Below are 24,213 nucleotides of genomic sequence, written 5' to 3'. Positions count from 1 at the left end.
ACCTCACATATTATATATCACATAATGTGCCCCATTTACAAACTAAGGGAAATACCAGCGGGAATTTTCGTTTAGTATCACTGTGATACAAACGAAAATTCCACTGGTATTTAGAAATACTTACCCCTCCGGCGAGGTCCCGCGAAGTCCAGCGGAATCCTCGTCCTCGACGAGGTCCTCTGCTGGGCTGCTGGCAGCCTAACGCTGCCAGCGACAGGGCTCCAGGGTCATGCGCATGCGTGACGGTCCGTCTCCGCATGTGCATGACAGGGAGACCCGGCAGTGCCTGGAAGGTTCGTTGAAGCCGGAAAGGCACCGCCGGGTCTCCATTGCCGGCAATGGGGCCCGCATCGCTCTCGCCATCTTTTAGATGGCGAGAGCGATGCTGTACAAACAGCGGTAATCTTAGATTACCGCTGTTTACTAAATACAGCAAGATGGTATAACCCTTTTAGCGAGCGCTAAAGGGGTTATATTTCGTTTGTAAATGGGGCCCAATGTATGTGGGAAATCTGGGCATAGCATAGGGTGTTATAGAACTGTAATATGTATCTGTAAATGTCAGTGACATACTATGGCGTTTTAACTGTTGTCACTAAGTGGTCGATATATCATATCCCACATTTTAAATGTATATGATATTATATGATATTATTGCCTAAACTCACAAGATGGAAATGAACATTAGGAAGAATCTATTGCTGGGACAAGGGCTCTGAGAACTCAGGCCCTGATTCAGAGCCGGACGCTCTGACAGAGTGCTCGCTCTGAATCAGGGCCGTCCCTGCTCCTTTTTGGAGCGGCCTCCCGGCCGCTCGCATAGCTGTGGGTTACCACCCACAGCTATAGCGAGCGGCCAAAATGATGGTCGCGATGGTCAAGACCATCGCGACCATCGGGCTTGCGACGAGACCCTGCGGTAGGGTCTCGCTGCCGCAAGCCCAGGAGTGCTTTTGGCTCTATCAGAGCCAAAAGCACTCCCACTGACATCACTAGTGATGTCAGTGGGACCGGACCCAGACAGTAGGCGTTCCCACGGGAACGCCTCGGTCTGGGCAGCCACGCCCCCGGCACGCCCACCAAAGGGGGCGTGCTGTCAATCACCATCGACAGCACGCCCCCTTTGGTGCGAGACCCTTAATTCTGACCCGTTGTGCGCATGCGCAATTAGGCATCATCGACCCGGTTGCGAGCGCTCAGCGCTCGCGAGCTGGGACAGAATCAGGCCCTCATTGCACAGTCCGTCAGCCTGAGCATTCTTCACTGGAAGACTGAGAAGGTTGTAAAAAGTCCATAAGCTACACTAGGCTTCACTTTCCAGAACTTGGTAAATCAGACAGCATCCTTTATAGAAACTTATGGGAGCTGTGCTGAGGTCAGATATAGAGGAACCACTGCAGATATCGGAGATATCTGCTGTAGTACCTCCTTTTAAAATCCGGAGGATTCTTAATATTTGCATGGATCCCCCTCGAAAACCGCTGTTTCTCGCTACAACGCTGGTCACGCCCTATTCAGTGACACACTATAGACTAGGGGTGAGCGGGTTCGGATTTCTGAAATCCGAACCCCCCCGAACCCCCCCGATCCGAGTCTGATCCGAGTCAGGCTCGACTTTTCCCGCCTGACTCGGATCTGAAATCGAGGCAAAACGTCATCATCCCGCCTTCCGAGTCTCGCGGGTTTTGGATCCTATATAAGGTACCCGCGTCGGCGCCATTTTCTCACTCGGCTGTGGACAGTGAAGAGGGAGGGTGGGAGTTAGGGCTGTGTAGTGTAGTGTAGTGTAGTGCTGCTGTTGTCCACTACTTCAAAGTCCATAGGGGCTGGCTGTGTTGTGCTGTGCTGCTGTTGTTAATAGGGGCTGTGTCCACTACTTCAAAGTCCATAGGGGCTGGCTGGACTGTGTTGTGCAGTCAGTTCTCCATAGGGGCTGTGTCCACTCCAAAGTCCTGTGCAGTGTCCCAGTCCTAAAGGAGTGCTGTAGTGTTGTCCAGGGGGTGCTCTGTCCATCAGGGGTGCTCCCCCCAAGTGCTAAAAAAATAATATATTTTCTGTGTTTGTGAATTGTGTGCGCAGTAGCCGCACGTGCATCAACAAAGTAGTGCCAAGCGTGCGCCTGTGTCATAAGTAAAGGGCCGGCTGGCTTGACCGTTAAAGGGTGCTGTAACCCCCGAAAGTACACTCCAGTCCAAACCAAAAAAAAATTATTTTCTGTTTGTGAATTGTGTGCGCAGTAGCCGCACGTGCATCAACAAAGTAGTGCCAAGCGTGCGCCTGTGTCATAAGTAAAGGGCCGGCTGGCTTGACCGTTAAGGGTGCTGTAACCCCCGAAAGTACACTCCAGTCCAAACCAAAAAAAAAATTATTTTCTGTGTTTGTGAATTGTGTGCGCAGTAGCCGCACGTGCATCAACAAAGTAGTGCCAAGCGTGCGCCTGTGTCATAAGTAAAGGGCCGGCTGGCTTGACCGTTAAGGGTGCTGTAACCCCCGAAAGTACACTCCAGTCCAAACAAAAAAAAAATTATTTTCTGTGTTTGTGAATTGTGTGCGCAGTAGCCGCACGTGCATCAACAAAGTAGTGCCAAGCGTGCGCCTGTGTCATAAGTAAAGGGCCGGCTGGCTTGACCGTTAAGGGTGCTGTAACCCCCGAAAGTACACTCCAGTCCAAACCAAAAAAAAAATTATTTTCTGTGTTTGTGAATTGTGTGCGCAGTAGCCGCACGTGCATCAACAAAGTAGTGCCAAGCGTGCGCCTGTGTCATAAGTAAAGGGCCGGCTGGCTTGACCGTTAAAGGGTGCTGTAACCCCCAAAGTACACTCCAGTCCAAACCAAAAAAAAAATTATTTTCTGTGTTTGTGAATTGTGTGCGCAGTAGCCGCACGTGCATCAACAAAGTAGTGCCAAGCGTGCGCCTGTGTCATAAGTAAAGGGCCGGCTGGCTTGACCGTTAAGGGTGCTGTAACCCCCGAAAGTACACTCCAGTCCAAACCAAAAAAAAAATTATTTTCTGTGTTTGTGAATTGTGTGCGCAGTAGCCGCACGTGCATCAACAAAGTAGTGCCAAGCGTGCGCCTGTGTCATAAGTAAAGGGCCGGCTGGCTTGACCGTTAAAGGGTGCTGTAACCCCCGAAAGTACACTCCAGTCCAAACCAAAAAAAAAATTATTTTCTGTGTTTGTGAATTGTGTGCGCAGTAGCCGCACGTGCATCAACAAAGTAGTGCCAAGAGTGCGCCTGTGTCATAAGTAAAGGGCCGGCTGGCTTGACCGTTAAAGGGTGCTGTAACCCCCAAAGTACACTCCAGTCCAAACCAAAAAAAAAATTATTTTCTGTGTTTGTGAATTGTGTGCGCAGTAGCCGCACGTGCATCAACAAAGTAGTGCCAAGCGTGCGCCTGTGTCATAAGTAAAGGGCCGGCTGGCTTGACCGTTAAAGGGTGCTGTAACCCCCGAAAGTACACTCCAGTCCAAACCAAAAAAAAAATTATTTTCTGTGTTTGTGAATTGTGTGCGCAGTAGCCGCACGTGCATCAACAAAGTAGTGCCAAGAGTGCGCCTGTGTCATAAGTAAAGGGCCGGCTGGCTTGACCGTTAAAGGGTGCTGTAACCCCCAAAGTACACTCCAGTCCAAACCAAAAAAAAAATTATTTTCTGTGTTTGTGAATTGTGTGCGCAGTAGCCTCACGTGCATCAACAAAGTAGTGCCAAGCGTGCGCCTGTGTCATAAGTAAAGGGCCGGCTGGCTTGACCGTTAAAGGGTGCTGTAACCCCTGAAAGTACACTCCAGTCCAAACCAAAAAAAAAATTATTTTCTGTGTTTAGCCGCACGTATATATCAAATCGATATAACATAAATGGAGGACCAAACTTTCTCCGATAAAAATAAAATAGAGAAAGATCAAGAACCACTTCCTCCTAGTGCTGAAGCTGCTGCCACTAGTCATGACATAGACGATAACATGCCATCAACGTCGTCTGCCAAGGCCGATGCCCAATGTCATAGTAGAGGGCACATACAATCCCAAATGGCAAAGTTCAGGAAAATGACCTTGAAAAAGACATTTAAATCAGCTGAAGAGAAACGTAAACTTGCCAATATGCCATTTACGACACGGAGTGGCAAGGAACGGTTAAGGTCGATCCCTAGTATGTTCATGACTAGTGGTTCAGCTTCACATGACGATGGAAGCCCTCCTCCCACTAAAAAAATCAAAAGAGTTAAGCTGGCAAAAGCACAGCGAAGAACTGTGCTTTCTAAGAAGATATCACAAATCCCCAAGGAGAGTCCAAGTGTGGTGGTGGTTGCGATGCCTGACCTTCCCAGCACTGGACGGGAAGAGGTGGCTCTTTCCACCATTTGCACGCCCCCTGCAAGTGCTGAAAGGAGCACCCACAGTCCACTTGCTGATATGCAAATTGAAGATGTCACTGTTGAAGTACAACAGGATGAGGATACTGGTGTAGCTGGCGCTGAGGAGGAAGTTGGCGAGGAGGATTCTGATGGTGATGTGGTTTGTTTAAATCAGGCTCCGGGGGAGACAGTTGTTGTCCGTGGGATGAAAAAGCCCATCACGGTCATGCCTGGGCAGAAGACCAAACATTCCACCTCTTTGGTCTGGCAATATTTCTATCCAAATCCGGACAACAACTGTCTTGCCATATGTACCATATGTAAAGGTGAAATAAGTAGGGGTAGGGACGTCAACCACCTAGGAACATCCTCCCTTATACGGCACCTGCAGCGCGTTCATAAAAAGTTACTGTCAAGTTCAGAAACTTTGGCTAAGACCGTAAGCAGTCCAGGGACACCTAAATCCCGTTGTCCTGTTGTATCCAAGCGCCTGCAAACCACACCGTCAACTCCCTCCTCGTCAATTTCCTCCTTAGTCAGGATCGGAAGTAGTCCTGCAGGCCATGTCACTGGCATGACTGACTCTCCTATCCGGGATTCCTCTGGAGGATCCTGCATTGCTACGCCTACTGCTGCCGCTGCTGCTGTTGCTGCTGCTGGGAGTCGTTCATCATCCCAGAGAGGAAGTAGGAACACCACTACTTTTACTAAACAATTGACCCTCCAACAGTCCTTAGCGAGGAGGATGAAGTACGACAGCAGTCATCCTGAAGCAAAACGTATAACTGAGGCCTTGACTGCTATGTTGGTGTTAGACGTGCGTCCGGTATCCGCCATTAGTGCAGTGGGATTTAGACAATTGATGGAGGTAGTGTGTCCCCGGTTCCAAATCCCGTCTAGATTCCACTTCACTAGGCAGGCGATACCGAGACTGTACAGAAACGTCAGAAAAAGTGTCCTCAGTGTCCTGAAAAATGCCGTTGTACACAATGTCCACTTAACCACGGACATGTGGACAAGTGGAACAGGGCAGACTAAGGACTATATGACTGTGACAGCCCACTGGGTAGATGTATCACCTTACGCAGCAACAGCAGCAGCGTCACCAGTAGCAGCATCTCAGAAACGCCAGCTCGTTACAAGGCAGGCTACGCTGTGTATCACCGGTTTCAGTAAGAGGCACACCGCCGACAACCTCTTAGAGAAACTGAGGGAAATCATCGCCCAGTGGCTTACCCCACTTAGACTCTCCTGGGGATTTGTGATATCTGACAACGCCACCAATATTGTGCGGGCATTACATCTGGGCAAATTCCAGCACGTCCCATGTTTTGCTCACACAATAAACTTGGTGGTGCAGAATTTTCTGAAAAGCGACAGGGGCGTGCAGGAGACGCTTTGGGTGGCCCGAAAAATTTCTGGCCACTTTCGCCATTCAGCGACTGCGTGCCGAAGACTGGAGCGCCAGCAAACACTCTTGAACCTACCCCGCCATCACCTGAAGCAAGAGGTTGTGACGCGGTGGAACTCAACCCTCTATATGCTTCAGAGGATGGAGGAGCAGCAAAAGGCCATACAAGCCTATACATCCACCTATGACATAGGCAAAGGAGGGGGTATGCACCTGACTCAAGCACAGTGGAGAATGATTTCCGTGTTGTGCAAGGTTCTCCAGCCCTTCGAACTTGCCACACGTGAAGTCAGTTCAGACACAGCCAGCTTGAGTCAGGTCATTCCCCTCATCAGGCTTTTGCAGAAGCAGCTGGAGAAAGTGAAGGAGGAGCTAAGACGGAGCGATTCCGCTCGGCATGTGGGACTTGTGGATGAAGCCCTTCATTCGCTTTGCCAGGATTCCAGGGTGGTCAATCTGTTGAAATCAGACCACTACATTTTGGCCACCGTGCTTGATCCTAGGTTTAAAGCCTATGTGGTGTCTCTCTTTCCGGCCGACACAAGCCTGCAGAGGTGCAAAGACCTGCTGGTGAACACACTGTCAGCTGAAGCGGAACGTGACACGTCAACGGCTCCTTCTTCATTTTCTCCCGCAACTGGGGCTGCCAGGAAAAAACTTAGGTATCCTAAGCAACCCGCTGGCGGTGATGCAGGGCAGGCAGGACCAAGTTTGGACATCTGGTCCGGACTGAAGGACCTGGCAACAATTTCTGACATGTCTACTGTCACTGCATATGATACTGTCACCATTGACAGAATGGTGGAGGATTACATCGGTGACAGCATCCAAGTAGGCATGTCAGACAGTCCATACCTGTACTGGCAGGAAAAAGAGGCAATTTGGAGGCCCCTGTACAAGCTGGCTCTATTTTACCTGAGTTGCCCCCCCTCCAGTGTGTATTCCGAAAGAGTGTTTAGTGCAGCCGGGAACCTTGTCAGCGAAAGGCGTAGGAGGTTGCTTCCACAGAATGTGGAGAAGATGATGTTCATCAAAATGAATTATCAGCTCTTCCAGGGAGACCAGCCTCCAGAAGGTACAGAGGGACCTGTGGTGGTGGATTCAAGTGGGGACGAGTTAATACTTTGTGAGGATGAGGATGTACACACTGAAGAGGGTGAGGAATCGGTGGATGAGGAGGATGAGGATGACATCTTGCCTCCGTAGAGCCAGTTTGTGCAGGGACACATTAATTGCCAGCTTGTTTTGTGGGGGCCCAAACGAACCAATCATTTCAGCCACAGTTGTGTGGCAGACCCTGGCGCTGAAATGATTGATTTGTTAAAGTGTGCATGTCCTGTTTATACAACATAAGGGTGGGTGGGAGGGCCCAAGGACAATTCCATCTTGCACTTCTTTTTTTTCTTTGCATTATGTACAGTTTGGGGCCTAGTTTTTCTAACTGCCATCCTGTCTGCCACTGCAGTGTCACTCCTAGATGGGTCACGTGTTTGTGCCGCCCACTCGTGTCGCTTAGCATAGTCATCCAGCTACCTCGGTGCAACCTTTTGGACATGAAAACACTATTGTGAGGTGTGAGGTGTTCAGAATAGACTGGAAATGAGTGGAAATTAAGGTTATTGAGGTTAATAATAGCATAGGAGCAGAGAAACCAACAAATTCTGTGATTTTAGCTGTTTTTATGCTTTTTTAAAAAAAAATACAGATCCAAAACACAAAACCCAGAACCCAAAACACGGAAGGGTGGTTTTGGCAAAACCAATCCAGATCCAAAACACGAAGAAAGATCCAGATCCAAAACCAAAACACAAAACACGAAAAGTGGCCGGTGCACACCCCTACTATAGACCCTTCATAAATATTTAGCTCCGGTCCTATGTGAACCTTAATCTGACAGCTGCTCAGAGGAGCAGCCGCTGGGGAAATCAAAGTTGCAATCGTCGTGATATTTCCGGACACCGATGGTTTGATATATCGATGACCGATATAAAATTGATGTTAATGTTATTTGTTTCCATTTTTTTTTATAAAATCCTGTTGGATAATTTTTAATGTACTTGATTAACTTTAGACCATAAATTACCATCCGGCAGGCTTATCCGCATTTATGACTGGTCAATGTGGCCCTACTGGGGCTCACGGATAGATGTTGCTTTTCCAACCTTTAACTACTTATTGAACTCCAAATGACATGACCATTGATTCTTTGCTCATTTTTCCTCCACTAGATTTTTGGCCTGGAATTTATCCTGGGTTCCACCATACTGTGGCCTCTCTTACTGGGACTCACAGTCATCATGTCGGTCATCCAGTGCGCACTGCTGCCGTTCTGTCCGGAGAGTCCCCGGTATCTGCTGATTGTCAAGAAGGAGAATGAGAAAGCTGAGGAAAGTGAGTACGGCTGGACTATCGATGACCATTATAAGGGAAATGCTCGGTAAGGGGGAGATGTATCAAGGCTTGGAGAGGGATAAAGTGGAGAAGTTTACCAAAGCAACCGATCAGCTTCTGTCATTTCATAGACTGTGCTAGATAAATGACCGTTAGTAGCTGATTGGTTGCTCTGGGCAACTTCTCCAACTTATCACTCTCCAAGCATTGATACATCTCCCCTTCAGTGTTTTGTTAATAAGATTATATTAAGGGGTAAAGGAGGCAAAAAGTGGTGTAGGTTACGTACATTGCTGCTGAAAGCAGTTTATTTACCCAGGAGCATCAGAGAATAACAATTTAATATAACAAGTGATCTGCTTCTTTGTCCAAACTATCCAAGCAATTGAGACTTTGAACATGATAATTATCTTAATAACTATCTATTGTTTATCTTATCATCAATAGAGGCAAGGGCCGTAGAGGGAACAATTTAAGGATATTTGATGTCAGACAGACATGTATGAGAATGGGGTCCATTTATTAAAAACATGGCCTAGATAAAAATCTGTATCAATGCCTATCGGGCCAATACTAATTTTAGTTGTAGCCCATTTCACCAATCACCGCTGCTACGTGGAGGGGTTCCTGCAGTATGCCTATGCCCACCCATAAGCTTTGACTCGGAGGTCTTTGTAAGACCCCAATGACAGGTTTAGGGTGTCTCCATCAGAAGATGATGTTACCTAGCATCGAAAAGCTCAGAGAAATTGGTGAAGGAGGAACAATGGTCAGGGTGAGGAGCAGAGGTCAGGGAGGGCACAGGAAGTGCACAGAAACTAAGAGCTCCACCCACTATGGATACAGAGAACCAGCATGCTGACTCTATATGGTACTATGCAATATGCGGTGGCCAGCTGTGCACTCAGACCAGGGCCGTAACTAGGGGTGTGCAGGGGTCTGGCAGATTTCCGCACAGTGCGCATGCGCGGCAGGTAGAAATCAGCTTCTGCGCATGCTCCGGATCAGGTATTTGCAGAGAGTTCTCTAGTGCATACAAATCCATCCATCCAAGGAGCACGCTATCCGTGAAATGGGCGTTGGCCATACAACTCTTCTGTGTTCTGGGGGTGTCGCAGGGATGTATGCCGGCTTCCATGCATGAAGCGGATGGAAATTGGACGCTTGTGTCAAACGGATCTCTTGCTACCAGCACGGGGCAGGTGCAGGTCCATATACAATGATGACGGACACATGGATTTTTAGTATGCCATAAGCATAGTTATAGTGAGTGCAGGGTGTGTGGTGCACACGGGTCCAGAGAAGCCCCCCCATCTCACACCCTGCACCCACGGCATGAACACCTGGTGCCGACAAGCCAGTCCCCCCTCCTCCGTGATGCCATCTTCCCAATGATATCTATGTAAGGATAGCCTGCTGCACATGGGCCCTCTCGGGCATTAATATGCAACTGACTAAGGCCCTCATTCAGAGCCGTACGCTCTGAGCAGAGCGCACGCTCTGAATGAGGGCCGCCCTCCATGAAAATGGAGCGTCCTCCTGGACGCTCGTATAGCTGTGGGTCACCACCCACAGGCTATACGAGCGTGCAGTTTGATGGCCGCGATGGTCTTGACCATCGCGACCATCGAAACTGCGAGCCAGAGCCTGCGGTTGAGGTTTTCAACCGCAAGCTCCGGAGTGATTTTGGCTCTATCAGAGCCAAAATCACTCCCACTGACATCACTAGTGATGTCAGTGGGCCGGCTTCTGACGGGAGGCGTTCCCGTGGGAACGCCCCCGTCAGGGAGGCACGCCCCCGGCACGCCTACCAAAGGGGGCGTGCTGTCAATCAACATCGACAGCACGCCCCCTTTGATCAGACACAACGAGCGAAGGACTTTCCTTCGCTCGTCGCGTCTGGCGCATGCGCACGACGGAGCTCACTCCGTCGTGCGCATGCTCAGTGCACACCATCGACCCACTTGCGAGCGGACAGCCGCTTGCGAGTGGGTCTGAATCAGGCCCTAAGTAGGCTTTCATGGGTGAGCTGGTAAACAGCCACGGATGCCCTGACTCAGAATCAGGCGCTGAGCCTGTACATGAACAACACCTGGGGTAACATACAGTAAGTGTCGGTGTACTCAGCTTGGACTGTGCATGTACAAATGGTATGCAGTCGGGAAACCGGCTTCCGGGTTGCTTTATCCCGGCGTGGGATAAATGACCGGCGTCTATGTCTAGACGCCTGTCATTTACCCCACGCCGGTAGACCGGCGCCCGGCATCCCGATCGAAGGGATGCCGGGTGCCGCGAGTGGACAGCCGTGTGGGGGGGGAGGGTTAGGTTTAGGGCACCCAGGGGGGACTTAGGGTTAAGCACCCCCCCGGGAGGGTTAGGCTAGGGGAAGGGAGGGTTATGGTTAGGCACTTAGAAGGGGGATTAGGGTTAGGCACTTGGGGGGGAGGTTAGGGTTAGGCACCCCTAAGGAGGGTTAGGGGGTTAGGTTAGTTTATACTTACTTTAGGGACGATCGGGATTTCCAGCGCTGTCGGGCTTCCACTGCCGGGCTCTGCTGATCTGTCGGGCTGCCGGGAATCGAACTGCCAGCGATGCGGCAGCCGGGATTCCATACCGATTCCGTACAAATATACTACAAAAACAAGCAGGGAAATTCTCATCACCGTACTCATGTTTGTCAGAAAACCTTCTCACATATCTAATATGCCGATGATTTACCCAGTATGTGCCTCTAGTCCTACAGAGATTACGTGGCACCCATGATGTAGCCAGTGCCATTGACGAGATGAAAGAAGAAGGTCAAAGGATGGCCCAGGAGAAACCCGTGTCCTTTATAGAATTATTCAGCTCCAGGCAGTATCGGCAGCCGATAATCATTGCTATAGTTCTGCAGCTGTCACAGCAGTTGTCTGGCATCAACGCGGTGCGTAACCTCCTCCTCTGCTTCCCAAACTCTCTTCCTCTTCCTCAGACACTTCACCTTTCTGTAAGGTTTATGCTAGATCCTATGTGCAGAAAGGACCTCTGTGACGTATCAACCATGTGACCGCTGCAAGAGGGCTGGACCGCTCCTGCGTTACCTTCCACGAGGGCATAGAGGGGGAATAAATATTTGTTGCGAGCGTAGCGAGCCACCGTGCCCGAATCGTGGCGAGCGTAGCGAGCCCGCAAGGGGACACTTTTGGTCCCCCATTAGCATCCCCACCCCTCCCCCTTTCATGCCGGGTCACGTGGGTGTGATGTCACAGGTCCCCGGCAGCCCTCTATTCTATTCATAACCCTTTCTGTAAGGGAGGGTTATAGTCGTGTCTTCCTTTATTGGTTCAGACATGTCCTCCTTCATACAGTGCTTTCTGCCCTCCGACTATGCTCATCTATCTATCTATCTATCTATCTATCTATCTATCTATCTATCTATCTATCTATCTATCTATCTATCTATCTGCTGTATCTATCCCACTCATATCTATCTATCTATCTATCTATCTATCTACTGTATCTATCCCACTCATATCTATTTATCTCATATCTATCTGTCCCACTCATATCCATCTATATATCCAACTCATATTTTCTATATATCTCATATCTACAGTATTTATCTAATATATATCTATCTCATATCTGTCTATTTATCTTTCTGTCTCATATCTATCTTATATCTATCTATCTATATCACTCATATCAATCTATCTATCTATCTCATAATCTATCTATCTATCTATCTATCTATCTATCTATCTATCTATCTATCCATCTATTTCATGTCTATCTTTCTATCTCATATCTATATATCTATCTATCTCACTCATATCCATCTATCTCATATCTATCTAGCCCACTCATATCTATCTATCTATCTATCTATCTATCTATCTATCTATCTATCTATCTGTCTATCTATCTAACTCATATCTATCTATATATCCAACTCATATCTATCTATCTAAAATCTATCTCATATCTGTCTATTTATCTTTCTGTCTCATATCTATCTATCTATCTATCTATCTATCTATCTATCTATCTATCTATAATCTACACAGTCGAGTCACAATATTATGAACACCTCCTACATTTAACGTCCGGCAGCGCATAGCCCATGAAGTACGTCACGTGCCTAGCGCTGGCTTGGTGGGTATATAAGGTGTGCGATAGGCCGTCTGCATACATATCAGTCACTGCTGTCATGGGTAAAAGGGGCGATTTATCCGAGTAGTAAAAAGTGATAATTTTTGGCTTTCGGGCCAAGGGTGGTGTATTTCTGAAACAGCGCAGTTTGTGAGCCGTTTGCGTCCTGCTGTGGTGAAGGTGTATCGTGACTGGACAAATGGCAAGAGTGCGAATAACCAACGTGGAAACTGTGGAGCACCACGTGCCATTGATGTGAGAGGTCAACGTCGGCTACGAAGGTGCATGAGGGCTGACCGACACTACACTGGAGCAGCTCACCGTCACAATGAACCTGGGGGCCACCAAACGGGTGTCTAAAACTCTGCTGCGTATGGGGCTCCGAACCAAACGGATGGTCACTGCACCTATGCTAACAAAGATGCATCGGCGAAAAAGGCTTCAATGTTCACGCCTGTATCGGAATTGGACCTCCACTGATTGGCGAAGGGTTGCCTTCTCCACTGAGTCACGTTTTCTGCTTCATCGAACGGATGGACGTTGGCGTGTCAAGCGAGAAACATCAGAGAACAAACACCCTGCTGGTGGTCATAATAATGTGACTCGACTGTGTATATATCTCATATCTAAACAGTGCTACAATCAGCGCTACAGATCACTCTATACTAAGGATAATTCGCCTGATTCAGCAGTGGACACAATGGCGATTACGGACACAGATCGAACGATAGTTTTGTGCCTAAGCCGCACTGCGCGTGCACAGCGATTGCATTGCGATGACAGATGCAGAGGAATCCATCGAAAAGTGAGTGACAGGCTGTCAGCATTTGGGGGTGGACGACGGGGGATTCGGAAAAACGCAGGCGTGTCTGTCTGTTGAACGCCGTTTCATGAGCGTGCATAAATGAGCCGCTGCTATTGCATACGCAGCATAAGAGCAAGGAGACTGGCTGGTCAGACCGGCTGTAAGTGCAGCGTGACTGTGCGTCGATGGTACCGACGTTTTAGCAGAAGAGCGGCATTGGACGGATATGAGAAAGCAGTAGTGGGCGTCTTTATGCCGGCTGCCCTTTGGCATTAGTATATTTTTGCAGCTGCGTTCCGTACGAAATCAGGACCAATACTAATACTATCTATCTAATAGCCCTCTCTACCTACTGGATCAGGGTTTTACATTCAGTTGTAATTTAAATGGCTGAACTGGAACCTACAATGTGATGTGTCTTCAATTTAGGCATCTTCCCTCTATTACACTTCTCTTATTTACCTACCTCCATTCCCTTTATTCTTCTCCCACCTCCCAATTCCACGCCCTGATCTTCCCTTTGTTTTCCCTGTCTCTTACTGGCTCCATCTTTTCCCCTCGCAGGTCTTCTATTATTCCACCAATATCTTTGAGAGTGCAGGAGTTGCTCAACCAGTCTATGCCACCATTGGCGCTGGAGTGGTGAACACTGTGTTTACTGTGGTATCGGTGAGTACACTTTGTGTGACAGGTCGGGGTGCATGTTTCTCACTGGAGATGAGCTCAGGAGCTGATTCAGACCCTCTCGTTAGGATGTGATTGCTCGTAGCTGGCCTATATTTGCAATCTGCGCATGCGTATGTATCGCAATTTGCGTGTGCACACGCTCGGGAATCAATCACTCGCTGCGCATAGACAGCCCAGCAGAGTGAGTGACAGGAGAAGCCGTTTGTGGGTGGTGACAGGGGCAGTCCACTAGAAACGGGGGAGTGGAGGTGCGAACGCAGGCGTGCCTGAGTGTTTCAACGCGGTTTCAGAGGCGTGCATAATTAAAAGGCAGCGTCCTAGTACACATCACCGGGTTGTATCTCACACTGAAGTGATCGCAGTGCTTGCGGCAAGGTATAGTCAACCTCAAGCGCTGCGATCGCATCCGATGGTGCTCGATGTACCAATGTTTTCATTCAGTTCCAGGAGATGACGTGCACAAGTGGGCGTCATATGAATGGCTGGTGGGCGTCTGCATACAATAAGTGATCGCACGCCAAGACATAGTGGGCGTGCTAATGCCTTGCCGTGCAATCGCCTGCCTTGCTGGGCGTGGCTGAATTTGCATACGCAGGGTGCGAGCGAACGCATCTAGCGAGCGGGTCTGAATGAGCTCCTCAGACCTCTGAGTTTTGGTTTTAGGTCTAAATCTTCGTCAGGTTTTGATTTTGGCAAAATCAGGCTCCAGTGTTTTGGTTTGGTTTTGGATTTCTTTGAAAATTTATAAAATCAGCTAAAATGATGTAACTTGGACCTGTTTTTGTTCCTATAGTATTATTAACACCAATAACATTAATTTCCAGTCATTTCCAGTCAATTTTGACCACTTCACAGCACTTAAAATCACGAGGAAGGAACTTAAATGCAATCCAAAATGTGTGGGATCCGGTTTTCAGATCCGGGTTCCGAATTTGCGAGGAATTTGTGGGACCTGGTTCTACTTGGTGTGTTTAGTTTTCAGAAAAGCCAAACCGCTCATCTCTATTTCTCATCCAAATATTCTAGGACTAAAATTTGTTAAACGTATTCAATAGCTTTCTTTACTATCAAGCCGATTAAAGTAAAAACAGAAAATAAATATACTTGTGTATTTGTAAGGGTACTAGCTGCACCAATTATAATGAGCTACATATCTGGATACCAAACAAAATTGTTGTCTTGTTTCTCAATGTAAATCAGCATAGTATATATCTACCACAAAAATTTAACGTATTGGTTCATAATTTGATCCATTTATGCTCACAACCCAACATCCGGAAAAAAAATTCCTTATTTCCTAATAATAATTAAAACGTTGCTCACTGTCTTTGCCATATTTCTACATCACTAGTCTCTGACAAATACTGCATCTCAGGAAAAGGCAGCACGTGATTGGCCACGTTCTCTATGAGGAAGACCTCCTTCATTTTCAACTTTCCACTCATCAGCAAATGTCAAATACACAGTTGGAAACCCGACAGTCAAATGAAATATCCTCTCCAACAACTTTCCTCCGCCCCTGATGCATTCATATACTGTACCTTTATCTGAACAGTCCTTTTCCATCTTTCCAAAAAGAAAATGACAGCAGTAATGTAAATAACAGTAATGTGGGAGGAAGGCAGAGAGGGCACGTAGCGGTCTGGGCCTGAATATTCCAGGAATGTGCATAGAAGAAAAAGCCATTTAGCCACACGGTAGGGGCTACATGCCTAAACACGTAGAGCTTAGCTATTTATTCCCTCTTATCCTTTGCAGCCTTACCTTTAGGCTAAGGCTGCAGGCCTGGAGGGTCGGTCATTTATTATATAATACATGAGTGCTTAGAGCATTATAGTTTTTATACAGGGAGAGATTACTTTGAACAGTCACGCAAATCACTCAGAAAGCAGAATGTACAACACAGGGTGGCTTAGGAAACTTTATAAATATATTCTTTACTTTTACTGGTGTTTTGGAGCCGTCATTTGCCAGACCGCTAGCTATTGTGGATGCTGCGCCGGATTTTTTCTCTCTTCCCCCACTTTCCCATCTCTCTCCCCATCTCCTCAAATTCCTCCTGTCTCTTTCTCCCATCTTCCTCTATTCCTCACATCCTTTTCTCCCATCTTATTCTTGCCCTCTCCCTATACCCTCTCCCCCTATTTCTCCCCATCTTCCATTCCCATGTTTCCTTTTTTCTCCTATCTTCCTCTACCATCTCCCTATTCCTCCTTTCTCCCATTTCCCCCTATTCCTCCTTTGTCCCATCTCTCCCTATCAATCCCTTCTCCTATCTTCCTCTATTCCTTATATGACCTTCTCCCATCTCCTCTTATACCACCCATCTCCCTCTAATATTTCCCTTCTATTCCCCCAGTCTCCCTCTAACATCTCCCCCTATTCCTCCCGCTTCTCCCTCCTATCTTCCTCGATTCCCCATATCTCCCTATCCCATCTCCCCCATTTATAACATCTTCTCCCGTCTCACAATATTTCTCACATCTCCCTCTCCCGTATTCCTGTTCCTCCAATCTCCCTCTATTCCTCCCATCCCCCCTATTCCTCAGATCTCCCTCTCATCTCCCCTTAATCCTCTGTTCTTCCTCTAACATCTCCCCCTATTCCTCCCGCTTCTCCCTCCTATCTTCCTCTACCATCTCCCCCTCTTCCTCCTTTCTCCCATTTCCCCCAATTCCTCCTTTGTCCCATCTCCCCCTATCCCTCCCATCTCCTTCTCCCATCTTCCTCTATTCCTTATATGACCTTCTCCCATCTCCCCTTATACCACCCATCTCCCTCTAATATCTCCCTTCTATTCCCCCAGTCTCCCTCTAACATCTCCCCCTATTCCTCCCGCTTCTCCCTCCTATCTTCCTCGATTCCCCATATCTCCCTATCCCATCTCCCCCTATTTATCACATCTTCTCCCATCTCACCATATTTCTCACATCTCCCTCTCCCGTATTCCTGTTCCTCCAATCTCCCTCTATTCCTCCCATCCCCCCTATTCCTCAGATCTCCCTCTCATCTCCCCTTAATCCTCCGTTCTTCCTCTAACATCTCCACCTAGTCCTCCCGTGTACTCCTATTCATGACATCTCCCCCTATTCCTCCCTTCTCCCTCTCCCCTTATTCCTCACAACTCCCTCTCCCATCTCCCCCTATTCCTCACATCTCCCTCTCATGTATTCTTCAATTCCTCCCATCTTCCCCTTTTCTTCTAATTTCATGTCCCCATCTCCCCTTATTCCTCCCGTTTCCCATGTCCTCCTAGTCCTCTTGTCTACCCCAATTCATGACATCTCTCTCTATTCCTCTTGTCCCTCTCCCCCCAATTCTTCCTATCTCCCTCTCTCATGTCCCCCTATTCCTCACATCTCCCATGTCCCCCTATTTCTCACATCTCCCTCTCCAGTCTCCCCCTATTCTTTCCATCTCCCTCTCCCATATCCCTCTATTCCTCCCATCTCACTTTCCCATCTTCCCTTATTCCTCCCGTCTCCCTCTCCCATCTCCACCTATTCCTTACATCTCCTTCTCCCATCTCCCTCTATTACTCACATCTCCCTCTCCAGTCTCCCCCTATTCTTTCCATCTCCCTCTCCCATATCCCCCTATTCCTCCCATCTCACTTTCCCATCTTCCCTTATTCCTCCCGTCTCCCTCTCACATGTCCCCCTATTCCTCAGATCTCCCTCTCTTGTCGCCCCTTATTACCCTTCTCTCTCTAACATCTCTCCCTATTCTTAACATCTACCCCTATTCATGACATCTCTCTCTTCCCCCTAATCCTCCCTTCTTCCTCGCCTCCTATGCATCCCACCTCCCTCTCCTCTTAATCCTCCCATCTCCCGCTCACATTTCCCCCTATTCCTCCCATCTATCCCTACTCCTTACATCTACCAAAGCAAATTCAAATTCTATAGTAGGCCCTCTATCCAGCGAATCAATGAAGGCTCACAAAACCCCCAGATGAATTAGCCATCGCCTATCATCCAGAATCACCTTAGTGCTGGCCCAACCCCTTAGTGCAGACATTGTAGCCACCTTATACCGGCCAACCTGGTAAGCCAATGATCACCTTGAGACAGAGAAGAACCAAATGATTTAAAAGTAGCACCATGGGTGAAAATGCTCTCTGATAATTGATGGCCTGAACCCCCCTAAATTGTCACACAGAACATAAGGCATGGCATCCGGTGCCCAACTTCAAATAGTATTTGAAAAACTCCAACAGCAGATGGCGCTTGTTAAGCCCTTTGGTGTGCCAAGCTTGTAGACAAGACTAAGCATGCCATTCACCTTGGGCCCCGACACCTAAGGAATGGTAATGTCTCCAGAAACAGCTCCAAACTATGGCTGCAAGAAGTAAACCCATCCTGGTCTGGCGATAAGGCAGGGCTAATGTCATTAAACAGGCAGCATGTGTTGCCCTCCAGACAGGTAGGCCAAAATGAATAGAGAAGAGATTACCCCAAAGGTAGGTATAGATCTGAATAATGATAAAAAGGAAAAGGCGAGATGGATTCAAGGAGAGACGACAGGACATACAGCCCATGAAGACCAAGGCACCTATTCACTCCATCAGAAGGAGGCGCCACTGAGGACCTTGAAAACAGCACCAGGCTGAATAGTTGCAGTCCACACTTGCCCATAAAGCATGAGTGGGAGGTTCCCGCTGAGCACTAGAGGCAGGGGCGGCCGAGGCCAGTGAGTCTAGGGAATAGGCAAGCACCCCTGGAGCGCAGATAGAGCAACAGATAAAAGGACAGGAGCAGGGACATGTCTGCAACCTGGGTCAGAGTCACATGGGGTAATGAGTGGTAACACAGCTGCGGGAGGGGCTGTCAGAGCCCACCCAGTCAGGCACAGGAATAAAGAAAGACAAGTGACAGGTAAATAATAACAGCAAATGGATGTCAGTGATACTTATCACTCAGGATTTCCCCAGGAAAGAGGAAGTGACCCGTGAATCCCAACCTATATATAACACTATGCTCCAATCCCTATTACACTCTTATAGGCTGCACCCTGTTGATAAAAAGCTTTCAATCATAAAATTGTAATAAATTAACCATAAATGCTCAGACCACTATTGCTCTTTCACCCACAAACTAAGCATTTATATATCATCAGGCCTATACAGCCATCAGCTAATGTTACTATCTCACTAAGGGCTGTGATTCAATGGTGCACGCAGTTCATGTGCGGCTACGATTTCTCATGCATTTGCAAGTGCGAAAATAAGCAAATGCTACTTCCGTGCAATGGACTGAGGGGGTGATTCAGCAGAGGACGGAATTACAAAGCTGCACACAAGCAGCAATTCCATCCTGGCTAAAATGCAAATGCAGCAGGAGGTGTCTGACACTCCCACAACACACCCAAGCCACCTCCAATTTTTGCAATGTCTTTTGGTCACCTCCCAGTCCCCCCTCCCCTCCCCTTCCCTTCCATAGAATCGCAGCGGCTCTCTAGCAATACAATGTCATGCCTCCATGACCTGGAGTTCACGCAGGCACACAAAAGCCCCGGCGCCTGGTGGAAGGAGCTGGACAGGGCGGAGGGATCCGCAATATTTTCGGAGCTTGACTGCGGGAGCATTCGGGTCCCTATACTAGTGTATGGGGACAGCGGGCCATTTCGGAAGACAAAGGTAAGCAGGAGATATCTGCGATATCTGCTGCATTACCCTGTTGATGAATGGCCCGAAAACTTAATTTCTACAAAAGCAGATGAGAATGTTGCCTTTGTAGAAATTAAGTGATAATGAATAGAGCCCTTAGTGTATGTTAATTGTTAATCAGTGTTATACAATGTATATAGGTTTAAAAAAACATTACATAATGTTCACAGAAGATCTGAATAGTGTATGGTTATAATGGAAGTATGAACTGTGTGTAATGTATATAAAATGATTGGCATATATAAGAGCCATATGTGATCTTTCCACCGCAGCTTTTCTGATTATTATCTCCTCCATTTCAGCTTTTGATTGTAGAACGCGCTGGTCGCCGGACTCTGCACCTCACTGGTCTCGGTGGAATGGCGGTGTTTGCTCTCATTATGACAATCGCTCTTAGACTCAAGGTGAGAACATGGTATAGAATTGATCCATCTCCCAGCACTGTTCTACAAGCGTTAACTATGCTTTGTATAGTACTCTGCATGGCTCTGCTGTCTCCCGATGCTGCTATTCGCCAAACTCCTGGCTGTATCCACATAGAAGTTACCTTGACAATGTGAACCCATTGTTTTTCTGCAACCATTAGCCACCTGCTGACTGAAGGGTTCCTTATTACTTAATGTCTATTCATACCACCAGTCTCATTAACAGACTGGCTCCTGAATTGTACATTGTGTAATTCTCCATTTTATCTATCATCCCCTACCTGAATATTTGTTGAAATCATACATTTACCTGACTATAGACCAGTAATTCCATCATATTTCCATATAGTCAACCCTGTCTCCCCCTATACACAACTTTCTCGATCCTCTTCCTGTGCACAATGTATTCCATCATCCGCATACACACAACACATTAATTCATCTTTCCATATGCAGGTCAGCCTTTCTCCTCCCAAACAACAACTTGTTCCAGCTACTTTCCATAAACTGTACAACTTGTTCCGTCTGCTTCCCATATACAGCTTGTTCCGTCTGCTTCGCATATATAGCTTGGTCCATCTATTTTCCATATACAGCTTGATCCATCTACTTTCCATAAACAGCTTGGTCCTCCTACTTTCCATATATAGCTTGGTCCATCTACTTTCCATAAACAGCTTGGTCCTCCTACTTTCCATATATAGCTTGGTCCATCTACTTTCCATATACAGCTTGGTCCACCTACTTTCCATATACAGCTTGGTTCCATCTACAGCTTGGTTCCATCTACTTTCCATATACAGCTTGGTTCCATCTACTTTCCATATACAGCTTGGTTCCGTCTACTTTCCATATACAGCTTGGTCCATCTACTTTCCATAAACCTCTTGGTCCTCCTACTTTCCATATATAGCTTGGTCCATCTACTTTCCATATACAGCTTGGTCCATCTACTTTCCATATACAGCTTGGTTCCGTCTACTTTCCATATACAGCTTGGTTCCGTCTACTTTCCATATACAGCTTGTGCCATCTACTTTCCATATACAGCTTGGTCCATCTACTTTCCATATACAGCTTGGTTCCATCTACTTTCCATATACAGCTTGGTTCCATCTACTTTCCATATACAGCTTGGTTCCATCTACTTTCCATATACAGCTTGGTTCCGTCTACTTTCCATATACAGCTTGGGCCATCTACTTTCCATATACAGCTTGTTCCGTCTGCTTCCCATATACAACTTGTTCCATCTTTCTGTTATGCTCCACTTACACACTTTTGTTCAGATGTATAACGCATTTCACCATCTTCGCTTATTGCAACTCACCCTGGTTCCTTCAAATAAGCCCTTCACTTTCCCATACACAACTCTTAGGGGTCTATTTACTAAGCTTTGTTAGATGTGAACGGAGATAAGGTACCAGCCAATCAGCTCCTAACTGTAATATTTCAAACACAGCCTGTGACATGGCAGGTAGGAGCTGATTGGCTGGTACCTTACCTCCGTTCACTTTATCTCCTAACACAGCTTAGTAAATAGACCCCTTACTGCTGAACTTTTCACTAACTCCTCACAATGCTCTTCTACTTTGTATTCAGAGTCCACTACCCATGAATAAATTACATTCTCTTTTTTTATTTATTTTGCATATGACTCTTATTGTAGATGTTCCATTGGCTCTGACATCCCGTTTCAGCAATTTGCCATCTTTTATTTATCTAAATACTTCTACATTTACTCTTCTGCCCTATACAGCACCTTTTAATGCCACCCAATTTCTGCCCCACCTGTTGTTTGTTCAATTGCAGACATATGCCACACCGCGTATAACCATTTATTTTAATTTTTAGTTCAAACAAGTCAGTTTTGTTGTGTTTCACTGTCACTTTTGTGTTGGGCCCAACAGGATCATGCAATTGGATGGAGTTATGTCAGCATTGTCGCCATTTTTGGATTTGTGGCTCTGTTTGAGATCGGCCCAGGGCCCATTCCTTGGTTCATCGTGGCTGAGCTCTTCAGTCAAGGTCCCCGGCCAGCAGCCATGGCTGTGTCTGGGTGCTCAAACTGGACAGCAAACTTTCTGGTGGGGATGTTATTTCCCTATGCAGCGGTAAGTAGGACAAGCAATATTGTCTGGTTTTGGGAGCAAAAGGGATGTAAAGAAGGCATGCGGCTGGATGGGTGAAAATAGTACAAATTTCTGGCAAAGTCATAAATGCCAAAACCTATGTAAGAGCATTATCATTTAGGTGATATAGTGGGAAGCCAGGTTGTTATTTGTGGTCCAGACTGTCACTACATACATAGTGAATTATTACAAGTTAAGGGTACATCCATTAAACATAGCAACACAATCTGTAAGTACTGTACATTATAAGGAGTCATAATATTATAACTTTTGTTTGTTTCTCTATTAAAGAAAGGATGTGGCCCATATGTTTTCCTCATCTTCGTGGGTCTGCTGATACTGTTCTTCGTCTTCACCTTCTTCAAAGTCCCCGAGACACGGGGCCGGACATTCGAAGATATCGCTCGTGATTTCCAGAGGACGAAGGGCGTGAATTCCAGTAGCAAACTTAACAATTTGGAATTAACTGGAGTCAAAGTACCGGCGGAACCAGCGGAATAAATAGAACAGGGGTGGTCGACAACTCTCTTGCATCTGCTGAACATTGTAACACCTATTCCTCAGTGTTTTTGGTGAATTTGGAGAAGGTTGAAACAAGAGGAGATTGCTGAAGATAAAAAAATATTGCTCTGCATGACTCAAGCGATGGTATTGGTCTCCGTAAAGTCTATTGGGTTATTACAAGCTGACTTTTTGCATGACGGACTGAACTCTGGGAATAGTTGATAGTATTTATATGGCTGACTTTTCAGATCTCCAGAAGAAGGCACTTTCCTCCTGCAAACCTACCCAGCTCGATTCTGAGTTGGACGCAAAGTGGTGACGTTTGTGTGATGCTGCGGAGGCCTGATTTACTACCTTATGCTAATACAAGTTTCTGTAGGGCTTATGTGAGGTTCCGTGTGATCGCATTGATGCCGTCCAGTTGTCAACCCAAAATGCCAGACTCGCGCAAAGCGAGATCCGGCAAAGGTCCGCCCGACTCAGAAATAGCCCAATAGTTGCAGACAAATACTGTAAATAATTCAGTGCAATACTACAGCACCAACCGTCACCAGGGCATGATTACCATGGTTACCATAAAATCACTGTATAAAATGTGTGACATTGCCGAAAAACAGTCAACCCCCCTTCCCTGTTCCACGTCAGCACACACCAATGAAGGAATGAAAAGAGCATGTGGAATACAACAGCCAACTGTATTATCAATATATTTATTCTAGGTCTTTTGTAAAAATATATTTTTCTACATTTTATTTTCTATTTTGCTCGCTTTTTTGAAGATCAACCTTTTTTTGAGAAATGTTACAATAAGCACTTGCTAACCTTCACCGGAAGCATCGCGGTTTGAGAACATAAATCATCGCTGTTGTTTTAGCCTAATAAATTAAAACATTTACATAAATAAACAAGCAATGAAGTAATAAATACATAAGTTTTCTCATCATGAAGAACATTTCTTCACTTACGCGAAAACAAGGTTTTCACGAAATACTGCTATTAATTATCTGTAACTTTGTACAGTATCAAGGAAAGTACAGTAGTGACAGAACTACAGCTTACATCAATCACATTCTGTTATACACAGGACACACACAAAAAACAATCTGAGAATAATGACATCTGTTTTATGATTAAAAATCAACTTGTGTCAAAGACAATTCTGTGTTCTCCTGATTGCTGTGTCTGGTGCTCCTATATGATTATCTGCTGGTACCCAGACAAAATCAGTTTACAGCTCATGGTTCTGTTTGAATGAAACATGTTTTTTGCATGCTAGTTTCTACAAGTTTAACGCTGTATACTGTAATTGCCAGCATTATATAATAGTTAACAATGAAGCAGTTTAATTATAAGAACGTTCAATTTCTAGATGCAGATTTGATGTCATACACCTTTGTTGTGGTTGCACCAAATAGCTCCGCTTGGCACGCCATAGGCCTTGCAACTTAGCTGGTGCCTGCCAACTGTCTTTTTTTCTTAAATTTGCATCTATTTTGTGGAGAGAGGGACTGGGTGCACGTCCAGCGGCTCCCGGAGCACAGGGCCCCCAGCATGATGAAAATGATGGGTGTGGGGGGCCCCCTGTCATTAGATCACCACCCAATGGGGTAGCTAGGGTGTGTCTGGCAGGACACATACACTGGACACTGTCAGACCCGGTGGTGACGCCGTACAGGGCAGTGCAGTCCGCGGCACTACACACTAAA

At 46.7% G+C, this 24,213-nt stretch overlaps 1 protein-coding gene across 1 annotated transcript in view; it reads left to right on the top strand.

Moving 5' to 3' along the window:
* The window catches only part of LOC148477865 (solute carrier family 2, facilitated glucose transporter member 3-like), a 54,724-nt gene extending 31,115 nt beyond the window's left edge, over positions 1–23,609 (top strand). Inside the window, exons 5-10 of the mRNA XM_088456096.1 lie at positions 7,993–8,155; positions 10,891–11,078; positions 13,656–13,760; positions 19,749–19,850; positions 21,782–21,985; positions 22,295–23,609. Coding sequence (XP_088312222.1) covers positions 7,993–8,155; positions 10,891–11,078; positions 13,656–13,760; positions 19,749–19,850; positions 21,782–21,985; positions 22,295–22,504 — 972 coding nt within the window. The 3' untranslated portion in view covers positions 22,505–23,609. The remainder of the gene's footprint in view (positions 1–7,992; positions 8,156–10,890; positions 11,079–13,655; positions 13,761–19,748; positions 19,851–21,781; positions 21,986–22,294) is intronic.
* Positions 23,610–24,213: the final 604 nt, after the last annotated feature.

The sequence above is a fragment of the Taudactylus pleione genome, unplaced genomic scaffold (genome assembly GCF_031769625.1).
Source record: "Taudactylus pleione unplaced genomic scaffold, aTauple2 ptg000685l, whole genome shotgun sequence".
Classification (NCBI taxonomy): Eukaryota; Metazoa; Chordata; class Amphibia; order Anura; family Myobatrachidae; genus Taudactylus; species Taudactylus pleione.
Note: the sequence above shows the minus strand (reverse complement) of the source record. Positions and strands in the feature narration are given on the sequence as shown.